At 39.8% G+C, this 16,329-nt stretch overlaps 1 protein-coding gene across 1 annotated transcript; it reads right to left on the reverse strand.

Moving 5' to 3' along the window:
- Window positions 1-2,182: 2,182 nt before the first annotated feature.
- LOC127443022 (RNA-binding protein MEX3B-like) lies at window positions 2,183-13,908 on the reverse strand. Its single transcript, XM_051701501.1, has 3 exons — window positions 12,953-13,908; window positions 11,818-12,336; window positions 2,183-9,201 (listed from the first exon to the last, which is right to left on the reverse strand). The coding sequence occupies exons 2-3, from the start codon at window positions 12,290-12,292 to the stop codon at window positions 7,838-7,840; spliced, it is 1,839 nt and encodes a 612-aa protein (XP_051557461.1). The 5' UTR covers window positions 12,293-12,336; window positions 12,953-13,908; the 3' UTR covers window positions 2,183-7,837.
- Between the last annotated feature and the right edge of the window lie 2,421 nt (window positions 13,909-16,329).

The raw sequence follows: 16,329 nt of genomic DNA on the forward strand, positions 1-16,329 counted from the left end.
GGTAACACGACGCATTACTTATGGGTTACCAAAATTATTTTAAAAAGACCTCCAGAAATATCAAACATGCCAAAGTTAATAATTTGTAATGTACAGAATGGATTTCCAAAGGAATACACATGTTGGGCATATACAGGTGCATTTCAATAAATTAGAATGTCGTGGAAAAGTTCATTTATTTCAGTAATTCAACTCAAATTGTGAAACTCGTGTATTAAATAAATTCAATGCACACAGACTGAAGTAGTTTAAGTCTTTGGTTCTTTTAATTGTGATTTTGGCTCACATTTAACAAAAACCCACCAATTCACTATCTCAAAAAATTAGAATACATCATAAGACCAATAAAAAAAAAACATTTTTAGTGAATTGTTGGCCTTCTGGAAAGTATGTTCATTTAGAAGGAAGCATGACGTGCTCCAAAATTTCTTGGTAAACGGGTGCAGTGACTTTGGTTTTCAAAGAACACAATGGACCAACACCAGCAGATGACATTGCACCCCAAATCATCACAGACTGTGGAAACTTAACACTGGACTTCAAGCAACTTGGGCTATGAGCTTCTCCACCCTTCCTCCAGACTCTAGGACCTTGGTTTCCAAATGAAATACAAAACTTGCTCTCATCTGAAAAGAGGACTTTGGACCACTGGGCAACAGTCCAGTTCTTCTTCTCCTTAGCCCAGTTAAGACGCCTCGGACGTTGTCTGTGGTTCAGGAGTGGCTTAACAAGAGGAATACGACAACTGTAGTCAAATTCCTTGACATGTCTGTGTGTGGTGGCTCTTGATGCCTTGACCCCAGCCTCAGTCCATTCCTTGTGAAGTTCACCCAAATTCTTGAATCGATTTTGCTTGACAATCCTCATAAGGCTGCAGTTCTCTCAGTTGGTTGTGCATCTTTTTCTTCCACACTTTTTCCTTCCACTCAACTTTCTGTTAACATGCTTGGATACAGCACTCTGTGAACAGCCAGCTTCTTTGGCAATGAATGTTTGTGGCTTACCCTCCTTGTGAAGGGTGTCAATGATTGTCTTCTGGACAACTGTCAGATCAGCAGTCTTCCCCATGATTGTGTAACCTAGTGAACCAAACTGAGAGACCATTTTGAAGGCTCAGGAAACCTTTGCAGGTGTTTTGAGTTGATTAGCTGATTGGCATGTCACCATATTCTAATTTTTTGAGATGGTGAATTGGTGGGTTTTTGTTAAATGTAAGCCAAAATCATCACAATTAAAAGAACCAAAGACTTAAACTACTTCAGTCTGTGTGCATTGAATTTATTTAATACACGAGTTTCACAATTTGAGTTGAATTACTGAAATAAATGAACTTTTCCCACGACATTCTAATTTATTGAGATGCACCTGTACATCTGTAAGCTGACTTATGACACTCTACCAGACACTGTAGCCATGATTTAGAGAGCTGTTATGTTCATAAATTAATTCCAGCAAAGAACACACGTGAGGTGCATATTTCTCTGAAGGCGCATTTCATGATCATGTTCACAATAAAAACATAATCATTCATATTTTAAACACATTAATGTTTTGATTAGGTTAGATGATAGTTCTCAATGAGGAAAATCTAATTCAGTAATTACTGATTACCTAACAGTGAACTACCTCAGTCATCACCATTACTTACTGATTAGTTAACCATGTTTCCATATTAGTTAATAGTAATAACTAAAGTGTTAATGTAGTACTACTCATTAATCCTGCATAGTTACCTATTAATGATGGACCATTATTATAAAGTGTTACCAATAAATGTTATTCAAATCTCCTGTCATTGGTTTTAATGTTGTGGCTGATCAGTGTATAATGTTTACATTTTGTGTATATACTTTTAAAAGTGTGTATTTTAGCATATATGGACTGGTCCCATTCACTTCCATGGTAAGTATCTTATGTTCCCGTGATGTTTAAATAAACGAAGTACTAGTTGAAACTATTTTTGTGATAATCCATATTTTGCCACATATGCTGTCGATTGAGCTAAACTTGCATTGAACCAGGAATATTCCTTTAACCCTTGTGTTGTGTTCATTTTGTGCTAATACATTTTGTGTTCATGGTCAAAAATGACAAGATCTTTTTATCAACTTCTTTTTTAGTAATTATGACAGTTTTTGTACTCCTTTTTTAAAACAATCAATTTTTATTGATAGAAGGATAGAAGGATTCATTGAACTGAGCTAGAGGAGGACACTCCCTGTGGAAAACAAAAAAATATATAATATATAATAATTACATCGTAAATTAATAACCACTTGCTTGATCTGAACAAAATAGGTTTTTAAGAAAAAATAGGTAAGCTTAGAATCTGGACTTTATAATGCATATAGCTGATCCTACCAATTCTTAAATAATGCTTTTTAATTAGCTGACAAATAAGAACTGTTTCGTTCTCATCATTTGCACATTTGTTATCACAACAATTATATTCAGAGTTGGTAAAACCATAAAGAAGATGAGATAGCCATGTGTTATATATCGTTGGAAAGGTCTCAATTTGAAAAATGTAATGAGCAAATTTGATTCACCCAGAGGTTAAAATGCAGTGAGTTTTAGTGTATGAAATTCCCACAGACACACATAAATATAATAAACAGGAGTGTCTTTGTCACATTTTTCCTTATTAATTCCTGAAACATACATATAACATAGACAATGACATATCACTTACAGCAGACGATCCCGATTCAAACAAGCCCAAACACAACATAATATGATGAGTAGATCTTGAAATATTCCTCAAAGAGTGCACATGGAAAGACCATGCACAAGAGCACGCTCAACACACAGAGTGTGTTTGCACAAACACACATCCACATAAATTATGTGCTCATCTAAAGGACTAGGATGCTCCTGAACACTTAATATTTCTGTATTCTGTTGTCTAATCCATTCATTTCCAATGGCCGTTCATTTTTGACCATGAACAAAAGTGTAACAAAGTGAAATAAAACCCAAAACATTTAAAGAAAATGGTTCAATTTTTTTGTGTGTTTTCAGATACCATGTGTGAACAAAGTCAAATAATTTTATTCCAATTGGATTATGTAAAGGAAAAAATCGTAAGAAAAAAAAGTTGTCTGGGTCAAAATGACCAGAACACAACATAAGGGTTAATATTAGTTAACCCAGTTAACATGAACTAACATTGATCAATGTTTGAACAGCATTTTTTAATATCGGTAAATCAAATGTAAATTTCTACATACACTAAAAAAAAAAAAATGTTTGTCAAAAGCTACGTTAACATTAGCTTGAACAATCAATGAAAGTAAATATTTTTAATTAACATTAACCAAGATTTAAAAACAGGTTAGCGCTTAATACCCAATTCATTAACTAATGTTAACAAAAGTGTAACCAGAAAAATTGTCAAAACACTTGATAATTTAATACAAACCAACATGTCGTGCCAAACTAACTCGCCCCTAATGAGTGATAACCTAGACTAGAAATCCCTCAAATTATGGCTTTAAACTATATTCAGACCATCCCAAATTTTGTAACAGGTAAAACTCATTGAAAAGTCGTTACTGCCTACTAATAATAAAAACTGGCCAAGTCTGACTGCAGCTAGTTTCATTTAATTAAAATATGTTTATCCATTAAAGTTCTCTGATGATTTAATTTGTAAGGAAAGCTAAACTAATTCCTTTATACATTATACTATCCTACATTACATTAAACATTCTTAACTTTGTTGCTTTTATACAGGAATTAAATAAACACTCGGACACAGAAGACTATTGTTTTACAGTACAAAAACAGAAACAAAAAACAAGATTTTATTAAAGAAGCATAAAAAATAAAACTCTTGATACATTTCTTCGAACCGTCAGTCAGCTCAAATTATAAGTGTATACAATTGTTCCAGCTCACGGTTAAAAGGTCCATAAACTTTCAAATAAAATATATTTCAATTTTAAAATTCTTCAATAATTTTTTCTCATTTTGTTATAAATTGCCTATATGTTGTTCACAGGTAACAGAAATATGGAAAATAAAGATACATTTGCTGTAATAAAAGGGTCACATTATAATCTGGGTCATTTCTGTCAAGATAAGCAAATAAATTGTAAAAATAAAATGTGTAAAAAAAAAATTTATTAATGCCTGATGGCTGCAAGACATGCAGAGAGTTAACTTACAAATAATGATACATGTTTTAAAAACTACATTAACCTTTTAGTTGTGTACTTCTTGAAAACAAATCCCAGTGATTGTATTCAGGATATTTACAATTAGGCCTGACATTTCTTTATTGAAATAACTTTTGGTTCTGCGTACAAAAAGAATTAAAGCAAAATAGAGTTTAAGGGCGAAAATGATTAATGGGACAACAGCGTTTGACGTCTTTCCGATTCTAAACTGCCTGAGATCTTCTCAGTAAACCCTGTTTTTAACCCTTGGAGGACAAAAAGGAACACAACCCATTTTCAGGTCTGTGGCGTCAATCTAAAAACTCAGGTCTAATGTGACGGATTCTTCACTAGTCACTTGACCTTCATGCCAAAACCACAGACACAAAACACCAAACAAAACACTTTCAGCTAGTTTCTTGTACCTTTTAACCTTTTAAATTACACTACCATACCTCACCAGAAAAATCCATTGGGGCTGGTTTTTAAAACTTAACTTAGTAACTAACTTCAGCGCACAATAATATTCCTGATGCTCCCGTGAAACCAAACCTGGGGACAAAAGAGGGAAAAGGTCGGCTCAGATACAACATGGCTCTCTGTACAAATACTTTTACGATTATAGCTTCGCAGCCACGCTGTTTGAAGCATAATGTCCTTATTAAAGAACCACATAAATTGTAATTGGAAGAAGAGTGCGAACTAGAGGAGACACAAAGCCTGTAACAAGACAGACGTGTGGTCTGTATGGAAAACAATCTTCATTTCTCTATAGAGGCTCGGGTATACTTCGATTTTCGACGATCGCTCGGTATACTCATTTGAATGCAAACTCGTTTTGGATTTATGAGGTAAATAAAGTCTGTGGTAAACATTCCTTGAAGATACTTGGACGTTTTGTTCTACAACACAATCATACCCCAAATGTGAATTCTAAAGCGGAGTAAAAAGAATGTTGCTAACAAGTTGCTAAATATGGACTACAATAATTTTCCGTTACATCAGGCATGTACACTCGCATGCTTGTGGTAGTTGTAGTTCTTAATTAGCAACTAGTTCATGTTTCAGGTTTGAGGAATGACTGTGTGTAATATATGTTGTACTTTCAAGTAATGTTTACCATAGACCTCATATTTCAAAACCCCATAGGAAAATCCTGAGGGAACACGTAGCGAATTAACATTACGGGTTCACTTCAAATTGACATCACAGCTGAACCGCTCTGTACTGTTAAAATATAACCGGTCCTGCTCGACCCGCTCTGAGCGGGATTCGAACCGGGGTCAGCCACTAGTGTGCCTCTTAGGGCCAGGGTAGTGAGGTTTACACACTGCACAGCTATCACGCACCAGCTGGCTCCAGTTACAAAAGCACAGCGGCAGGCACATACCACACACCTCATTTTACTCAAATCCAAAACAGACATTATAGAAACCCATAGGAATATCCAGAGGGAACCCATGGTGAATAAGCATTCTGGGTTCGCCTACAAACTGACGTCGATTACCCTTTTATCAGTCAACAGCAGGGGCACGCACCTACGATACGCAAAGACGCGAACTGTCCGTGCATCTAGTAAAAAACATGATGCAGGCGGACAGTCCGTGCATAGCTACTGTGTTAAAGGCGAAATTTGCGTTGAATGTGGAAAACCAGAAAGTATCCTTCGCCCTTAACAGGGCACCTTTAATAACAGACAACGCGTCGGCAGCGAGCTACACCACCAAGGCATCAATTACTGGTCTCAGTTTGAAATTAATTCTGACTGGCACTATGTTTATGTTTCGTAATATTCAACACGTCCAAAAAATTAAGAAAACTGCAGTGGTTTAACTCATACACATTTCAAATCAGACCAATTATGAGGCTAGCACAATTTCGCTAAAGAAAGAAAATGTCATAGATATGTACAAATCATGCAACCCAAATTTAAAACAAAAGTCTTGAACGATAATTTTTTCCCATTCAAGATTTGTTCGAAGTCCCACGTTTAGGTAGAAAGGTTTTCACTCTTGTAATGCAGAAAAACTGACGGCATGGAAGATTAACTGTCAGTGAAATTATTCCGCATTACTAAATGTATGGAAGCCCTGGGTGATATAGCTGCCATACGGATTGTGTCGGGACTATACATCCTATTTTATTAGCAATAACACGGGATACGACCTGAAGTGTATGTAGTGTGTAACCGGAAGCCCTTTAGAGTTTGAATTCATGGCTTGTCACGTAAATTGTCACAGACCTTTCAAAAGGGGCTATGAGAGTTGATTAATTTATCAAAACAACAACGTTCACAGGCAGCTTATGGAAATATAGATCCATGATGGTAGTAAGTGCGAGCGCTGCTCTGTACGCAGGAAGCGATCGTAACGGTTTATCCTCAGAATGAGACTAAATTCTCTCGCGAGGGCCGGAAGACTTTTACTCTTGCTTGGCCTCCAAGGGACCGCGATGGGCCCCTCGTGAATTAAAAAAAAAAAAAAAAAAACGAACATTTCAATGTGTCGCAGTGCATGAAGCGGGATGGCTCTACAACAGTCGATTTAAAAACAACTCCATACTCTCAACACACACACACACACAAATCCCAAACAAAGAGAAACATTTGGGTAGTTACAAAGACCTATATTATAATTCAGTCATGTGGTTTGAAGAGGGGCGTGGCAAAAGTCTGCCCACACATCCACAACCAATCAGCTAGTCTTAACACAAAAAAAATCTCTAAGAACAGTAAAATTGTAACAGATAAAGTTGTCACTGTCTTTTAAAAAAATTCTAGCAACCCTGTTTAGGTGTGTAGACAGTTGGAATGAACTAACATGTGACGTTTTGTTCACAGGCGTAAACAATGACGATAGTCTGCATTATCATCGGCGCCAAAAACATCAACGAAGAAGGCGCATTTGGCACCATCTATTACAGTATGAATGCTTTAAGGTTGTGTGGCAAAAGAGAAAACAAGGTAGCAAACAAACTCCTAGCACGGTAATGATATTCATAACATATACTATTCTATCTATTTTAGATTCAACATTAACTATTACATCGGATATCAACTCTTAACGTGTATAAATATTAAATGTTCCATTCTTCATTGATAATAAAAACAGGTATTATCTCTGTAATGTTTTGGTCTAAACAAGTGTGCAGGTTTTGCAGTCTTGTGTTTCCAAGCACGCTCTTGTTGTTGTCGTTACGGGCGTGATGCACGTAGTCGACTGCTTTAAAAAAAATTAAATTAAATGCAAAACAGCAACACAAGATTTTAAAAAAAATAATAAAAAACAACTGCATTGCCAACCCTCTTAAACAAACAATACATTAGAAAAAAGTGCAGACTTATGCAGCATAAATTCGAAAAATATCTGCAAGTAGAAAAAGTCTCAAGCGAAAAACAACCCTTTGCGGTCGCATGGAAGCATGAGTGGAAAAATAACCATTAAATACGACAGAATGAGTGTGAATGCTAAAGACACTGGATTTCTTTGCTCAGTTTCAAGAAAAAAACCTGCTTACGCAGTCTGAGACAAGTACTTGAGTCGATAAGTAACTTTATAGTAATTATTATTATTATTGTAAATAAATCAGAATAGTGTCATATCTAATAATTACTGTCAATCCTATGAAGGCAGTATTTAATTGTGAGGATTTGCATTGTGGGCACCTTCGCCTGGGCATTAAGAGAAGATTCTGATGCATTGCGTTGCGGAGGTGTGGCACACTGGACACTCTGCCTCTTGCGACTGGCATATCTGCCCGGCGCAATCCATGCAGAAGAGATTGTGCCCGCAAGGGACCAGAGCGGCCGTTACCTCACTCTCGCAACATAAGTAGCAGTCCCTGCTGCCACCAGGCACAATGCCAGCCAGACTGCCTGCTTTCAGGCGACCCAGCATGGTGGATGCCAAGCCCACGCCACTGCCACCTCCCTCGGAATCAGTGGGCGATCCGCCGGGCAGTGAGGAGGCTGAACAGGAGGAGTAACCGGTGGTGCTTCCTCCGCTACAACTGCTACCACCCGAAAATGATCCCGTTTGTAGCCAGGAGAGTGTGCTAAGGGGGTCACTCTGCGCTCGGCGGGCAAGCGGGTGATCCAGACTGGAGGGGTCGATGGGCAGGGTGGGTGACAGTCGTGGGGTAACGGCTCCTCCGCTGAGCCCGCTACTGTTGCGTCGAAGTGGCTGTTTCTGCTTATTGCCTTTGGCGAAAGGTGCCCAGATGTTGGCGGCACTGAACTCGAAGCCCAGGTCTTCTGACGTGGCGGGCAGAACTGGAGTGGAATCGCCGCCGAATGAGAAGCTACCACCAGCGCTGCTTGTACTGAATGGACTCGTGGGACTCCCGCCGTCTGTGGCTCGCCGTGTCGCCGAGAACGAGTCGGAGCTCAGGGCGCTGTTGGAGTAGGATGCGGATGACGACTTGCGGGTCGAATGGTGAAGAGAGGGTGGAGGCAGAGGGGGTGGAGGCGGCGGGGCAGAGTGACTGGCACGCGACCACAGAGTAGCGCTGAGCCCCAACGCACCGAGACCTTCCAAACTCACATCAGTACCATTGCTGTGGAAGTCGTTGTCGCCTTGCAGGTCCACAAACGCACCCGTGCGGAGCGTGATGTGTGTTTCGATTTCTTCTCGTGCTCGATCGACGTTCTCCGGCATTCCTGTCACCTCAAACACTGGATCTTTCTCGCGGCTTGGCGTCACGATATAGGTGTGTGTCTGCTGTTGGATGCGTTTGATTGTGGCACCTTTGGGTCCGACCACCAGACCAACGACTCTATAGGGCACGCGCACCTGGATAGTGGTCTGTCCCGGGAGGTTTGGAGGTCCAGGGAGAGATCCACCCGTCCCGGGCCCGCTGCCGCCGCCCGCTTTACAGCGTGACGCTCGTATCATGGAGAAGTGCTCTGCCGCCGAAATGATCTCTCGTTTGGCCATTTCGACGTCTTCACGGCGACCCGTCACGATAAACACGGATTCTTCTCCTCTCACGGGCGTCTTGATGTAAGTGTTTGTTTTTGCACGTAAAGCTTTGATCTTGCAACCTGCGAATATTAAGAAAGAGAGTGTCATTAAAATTATCAAACAGTTTTAAGTGTAAATACCAAAAGTTAAATGAAGACACAAACAATAAACGTGCGTATTGTAATATTTATACATTAGGGATGCACCGATAGAATTTTTTTTGGCCGATACCAATTTTAACAAAACTACAGGCAGATACCGATATTTTGCCACTTACCTTATTTTTGTTATCAGATCACTTTTTAAAAATCACTTTGTAAAAATTACAAAGAGGTACAAAATCTTTTTTTTTTTTTTTACTGTTCTAACAATAAATAATTTCCATAATTTGATATCTCAGAAGTCAAAGTCTGCTGGTTTCAAAGCATTTTAGATGGTTTCCCTCATTAAGTGCCGTTTTCACAACTGTACCGTCCGTTTATGCCGTTTTTCCGCATTAACGTGAGAACGAGAATGAATACAAATTAAATATAACATGTACTTAGGAGAACCAAACTTTCTACATATTGTAGCCATTATTATTTATTGGATTGTGCATTTGAATTCACAGAGTTTCTACAAAGTGCTTTACAAATTAACAAGAATTAAAACATTGGTTTTTCATATCAGCATTTTCATGCTTATCAATATGCCGATATGTTAGTAATTGGCCGATAAATATCGGCAGCCGATCCGTCGGTCACATTGCAGGACCATTTACAATAATCTAGTACTGGCAAAAATTACAAATGGCGAAATAAAAAAATTTGACCAGTTACAGGAGCCAATTTATACACGTTCCCTTATACTAATGAAAATGTTAACTGCAGAATCATTTAAAATGAATGATAGCAAAAATGATTTAAATGTGTGAAAAATATACATTGGGACCAGTTATACATGAAAATAAAAAATGATGTTAACTGACTAACCATATGCAGAGTACTGCATTTTAAGTTAATTTCATTCCTTGTTTATAATGTCCTGTGTGTGCAGTAGTGCAATATGTGTGGTGCATTCTGCATACTATAGTTAAGTCTGTTTGTCCATAACCAAACTATTCTAGAATTTAATTAGAAGTTAAACCAAACTAACAGATACTACATGAAATGTATGGAGGCTAATTAGCCAAGTTACATAACAATGAAAGCATCACTTCTAATATCTTGAAATATAACGCATACAAGTGGATATTAATCAAATAACTGGCGTGTACATTGATAATCAAGCCCAAAATTACAACTTAAAACATGCATCCGAATTATTTTATTCATCAAATGTTTTCATTGTTAGCGTGCACAGCAGAGGCGCACTGTTCCTTTAAATCCGAACGGATGGATTACTGCAAGCAGCCAATGGTGTGCGAGCTCTGTGATGTCATAGAGGGAGGCTGAAAGCATGGCATTTCAAACAAAGAGAACAATGCCATTAGACTAAACCCCGCGCCACTCATATAAATCATATTTATAGAACATTAACAGACATAATAAATAAACTATATTGAATTAATTCACCAAACATCTGCATTACACACCCCGCGAGCCACACAACACCGCCCATAACCGTAGTGTGCATCCTCGGCCCTCTATACTTGCATAACTAATATATATCCTTACATGACCCTACGCATTCATACAACGTTTAAAATCATAATAAACCCTACTTTCACTAAACAAAACGCAATCAGAGATCAATAATAAACAGACAAGTTTGTTTCGCAGATGGGCGCGTGAGGCCCGTAAAGCCGCATCGGTCGATTCGCGTCTCTTTTGTCTGGGACAGAGCGCGAGACAGGTCCAGACTCCTACAATCTGCTGCTTTGTCTGACCACCCCCCCCCCGATCAACATCCATCTATTAGAGCAATAACACACACCAGACCCTTCATTTTAAACGTTAGTAGCTTTTACAAAGACAAAAATCGTCTCAAAACATCTATGCATGACACATGCTTCATGTCAACAGCAGACAATAACACAATAACAACAGCACATTGCATGCAAGCACTGAGCACATTCACCTCTACTCCTAATGCATTGCATTTACTATTTATGATCTCTTCGGACATTTTAGTAAATATTCAAATTACAATTTTGCATGCAACTAGGCACATATCTAATATCAGACATGACTATTACTTGTAAAGTGATTCTTTAGTATTGTTCAAATGCATTGCATTTATAGTTTATTATGTCTAGGAACATTGTGCTAAAATCAATGCACTTTTTGCATACAACTAACCACTTAATCTCAAGACTTTAGTAATACTAGTAGTGATTCTTTTGTGTTATTCAAATGCATTGGATTTGTTTATGATGTCTAAGGAAACAAATGCATGGATTTCAGCACATTCAAACTGCATTTTTTTGAATGCAACTAACCACTTTATTAATCTCAGATATTAGAAATACTAGTATAGCGATTCTTTCGTGTTGTTCAAACGCATTGCATTCATTGTTTATGATGTCTAAGGAAACAAATGCATGGATTTTAGCACATTCAAACTGCATTTTTTTTTAATGCAACTAACCACTTTATTATCTCATAGATTTGAAATACTAGTAAAGTGATGATTTCGTGTTGTTCAAATGCACTGCATTTATTATGATGTCTAGGAACGCAGTGCATTGATTTTGGCAAACAACAGAGTCAAATTACCTTGTCTGCCCACAATTTCCGCCACATGCTCTGACGTGGGCACGGGCACGCACTCGGTCATGTTGACACTCCTCTTGCGGAGCACGGAGCTTTGTTCCCCGAGAATGGGGAGCTGGTGCGGGCCGGCCATGTGGTATCCTCCGCCGCCTCCTCCCGAGCCGTAGTACTCCGGAGAGGGCGAGCAGGAGCTGGGAGACTCCCGTGACCCGTTCGGATGCATCTGCAGGTCCACATAACCACCGCCTCCGTTCAAGTTCTCACTGCCCGATGATGTTCCGTCCAAACAGTCGACTTTATCCAGCGCCATGAGTGAGAGCTGATCCAGGGCGAAGCGCAGCACCCCCTGATGATCCTCGTCCCGGGATTCCGGCTCTGTGTCCCGGGCGAGCGGCAGGGTGACCCCGCTGGACTGGCCGGTGCTGCTCACAACCATATCGTGATCCATGATGTCAGGGTGGAACAGGGGGCTAGGCATTGTTGTGCCCGTGTGTGTGCATCAGACAACACAACAACCGCTTTCTAGAAGGAATAAAGATATTTTAAAGCATTTAACACATGAAAAGTGATGCAAACCATTAAGTAATCACCTTAAGTATACAGGACTATGATGCATTTGAGTGTGATTTTTCTCTTAAGTCCCTTTTGTCTTTATTGTTTGTGTATGTTCTTTAGCTAAAGCATCATAAAGTAATTCCATACATACATTTAGAGATACATGGTCACATATACCAGTTCAAGACGACTAGGTTAGTTTGAGACCCTAACTAGTGCGTTTATTGTTTTCAAGCGCCTCATGTCTTCAATCCCCATTGTCTTTATTGTCTGAGCCTGTTACAGTATCATAGCGCTGCTACATTTCATGTCAATGGCTCATTATGACGTAGACTGAACAGCAGCATTGTGGCAAACAGCGCTGGAATGTCAAATTGGTCAAACTGTGAGTTTGGAGGGAAATATCAGAGTTGAAAGTGGAGTGTTGTTAGCCGCGCCGCAAACCGGAGACGATCAGTCACACTGTCGCCTTTGTTTGGGGATCTCAGCCGTGCAGCACGCGGACAATCGCGCGCGTTATAAAACCCGGATAAAAATGAAAGTCGCGTGGACATGCGTTCAAACGCACCGGCGGAAGTCTCACCTTATATCCTCGCGCGCTGCCAGATGCTGTTATCTCGGTGTTTTCTGGTCGATGATGAGGCTGAGGATGGCTAACCGCTAGCGGAGCTGCTAATTGTTTTGGGGGGGCGTTGAAGAAAAGACTCGTACTTTAAAAGCATTAGCGGTACACATCAAACGCCCCTGTGCCTTTAAATCAGACGTGCCGCCTCGGTGTCGCTCATGTTTTTCTAGACTTTTCCACGCGTGGAACACTGGAGAGGACTAACGCGCTGCTGCCTCCCGTTCCTCCGGTACACCGTCTTTGTCTCTGTGTGTATGTGTGTGTGTGTGTGTGTGGACGCACGCCACGCGCTCTCTCTCTCTCTCCGCTGACGTCACCCGGCGCACAACAAAGGGTTCAAAGGCCACGCGACACAAACGCGCTCGACGCTCATCTATTTACCGAATAAATGCAACTCTCTTTAGAATGTATAATATAACATTTAATAAATGTAATTAAATGACATTAATTGGCCACTCAATGTGTGTGAAAAATCTTATGTGATGCCTTGACTTGTTTTTGAGTCTTTCAATTAACTGGTATTGATGTTGACAATGTATATATCTGTCATTATACATAACTGACTATCAATATCCGATGGCTTGAACATGGCTTTTGAAATGTTATCTGCACAGCAACTCTTCATGATAATATTTTATTTGTATGGTTACATAAAAACCCTCAAGAGAACGTTCCTATAACGTAAGGAATTGGTTCCAGAAAATAACCAAACTGGAACCTTATGCTAACATTAGGAGAACGTTCTGTGTTTGCTGGGTGTTTATAAAAAAAATAGAACACAATTAGAACATTGAGATGTTACCCCACTCTTCCACCAAGGCACTTGCAAGTTACCGGATATTTCTGGAGGGAATGGCCCTAGCCCTCATCCTCCGATCCAACAGGTCCCAGACGTGCTCAATGGGATTGAGATCCAGGCTCTTCGGTGGCCATGGCAGAACACTGACATTCCTGTCTTGCAGGAAATCACGCACAGAACGAGCAGTATGGCTGGTAGCATTGTCATACTGGAGGGTCATGTCAGGATGAGCCTGCAGGAAGGGTACCACATGAGGGAGGAGGATGTCTTCCCTGTAACGCACAGTGTTGAGATTGCCTGCAATGGCAACAAGCTCAGTCCGATGATGCTGTGACACACCGCCCCAGACCATGACGGACCCTCCACTTCCAAATCGATCTCACTCCAGAGTACAGGCCTCGGTGTAACACTCATTCCGTTGATGATAAACTCGAGATCAACCATCACCCCTGATGAGACAAAACCACGACTCGTCAGTGAAGACCACTTTTTGCCAGTCCTGTCTGGTCCAGTGATGGTGGGTTTGTGCCCATAGGCGACATTGTTGCCAGTGATGTCTGGTAAGGACCTCCCTTACAACAGGCCTACAAGCTCTCAGTCCAGCCTCTCTCAGCCTATTGCAGACAGTCTGAGCACTGATGGAGGGATTGTGCGTTCCTGGTGTAACTCGGGCAGTTGTTGTTGCCATCCTGTACCTGTCCCGCAGGTATGATATTTGGATGTACCGATCCTGTGCAGGTGTTGTTACACATGGTCTGCCACTGCGAGGACGATTAGCTGTCCTTCCTGTCTCCCTGTAGCGCTGTCTTAGGCGTCTCACAGTACGGACATTGCAATTTATTGCCCTGGTCACATCTGCAGTCCTCATGCCTCCATGCAGCATGCCTAAAGCACGTTCACACAGATGAGCAGGGACCCTGGACATCTTTCTTTTGGTGTTTTTCAGAGTCAGTAGAAAGGTCTCTTTAGTGTCCTAAGTTTTTATAACTGTGACCTTAATTGCCTACCGTCTGTAAGCTGTTAGTGCTTAACGACCGTTCCACAGGTGCATGTTCATTAATTGTTTATGGTTCATTGAACAAGCATGGAAAACATTGTTTAAACACTTCACAATAAAGATCTGTAAAGTTATTTGGATTTTTACAAAATTATCTTTAAAATACAGTGTCCTGAAAAAGGGACGTTTCTTTTTTTGCTGAGTTTAGAACACAATTAGAACATTCCTACAATGGTAAGAATTGGTTCCCAAAGCATAAAATAAAAAAATAAAAAAACGGAACCATATGCTAACGTTAGGGCAACGTTCTGTGTTTGTAAAGGTGGTTATAAAACAATAGAACACAATTAGAACATTCTTAAAATGGTAGTTCAAAGTGCTCCACATGAACATTCCAAACAAAAAAGAAATTATGAAAATAAAAACAAAGATTACAATAAAAACGTACAATTAAAGCAAAGGAAATAGAAATATTTGAATACAAGGAGAAAAGACACTTACATTTTTACATTCAGTGCTTTTTAAAAAAAAAAAAAAACCCCAGTAAAACACCAGCCCTGATTTGGCACATTTACTGAAACAAACTTACAATTGTCAAAACTCTAAGTATAATTCTCACATCATGTGGTACATTCAGCACACCACATGTGACTTGCAAAAGGTGATTACTTAATCAAAAGATTCATGTTTCAAATGTAAATAAACCCATCAATGAATAAATCATTGTCATCAAAACAAAAGGTTCCTTTATCATTGCTGAGACCAAGACAGTCAAAATGCAAAGACATCTTGTCAAATGACAGTGTACTCTGAAAGTGTGATAGTTACCCACTATGTAATATTGTCCAGTTGCTAACATTGTACAGCTGTGCTCATAAGTTTGCTTGTGAAATGTTGGCATTGATTTTGTCTTGGTCTTTAATTTAAGGGTGGTGATCATATGAAGCCATTTATCATCACAGAGTTGTTTGGCTCCTTTTCAAATCATAGTGATAACAGAAATCACCCAAATGGCCCTGATCAAAAGTTTACATACCCTTGAATGTTTACAATATTACAATATATAAGGAACTACAATATGTGCAAGAGGAAAGAAAATATGCTGCATGTTCATCAACCTCATGGGTCTTCCAGTCTCTCCTCTCTGGCCACAACATTTCAACTACATCACACCTGATATCCTCCCTTGCAATGCATGACGCAGCCACACCCTACAACAATCTGCTGTGATATCCTCACAACCAGCATCCACTGCACCCAGTAAGGACAACTGGTCGTGAGGACGGTGATCATAGACCTTCCATCTCCATGCAGAAAAGAAGTCCTCAATGGGATTTAGGAATGGGGAGGATGGTGGGAGAAACTCCATTCCCTGACTGTATTTAAAGGATGGAAACTTACGTTGTCCCAAACTATAACATACATTGGCAAGTCATTTCTTACCAACCCCCTCTCATTCTCAGGAATGAGATCCCTGTAAAGAGTTTCCAGGAAACTGAGGAGATGTTGTGTGTTATAGGGCCCAATGATGGGAATGTG

This window comes from Myxocyprinus asiaticus, chromosome 6, assembly GCF_019703515.2.
Source record: "Myxocyprinus asiaticus isolate MX2 ecotype Aquarium Trade chromosome 6, UBuf_Myxa_2, whole genome shotgun sequence".
NCBI lineage: Eukaryota > Metazoa > Chordata > Actinopteri > Cypriniformes > Catostomidae > Myxocyprinus > Myxocyprinus asiaticus.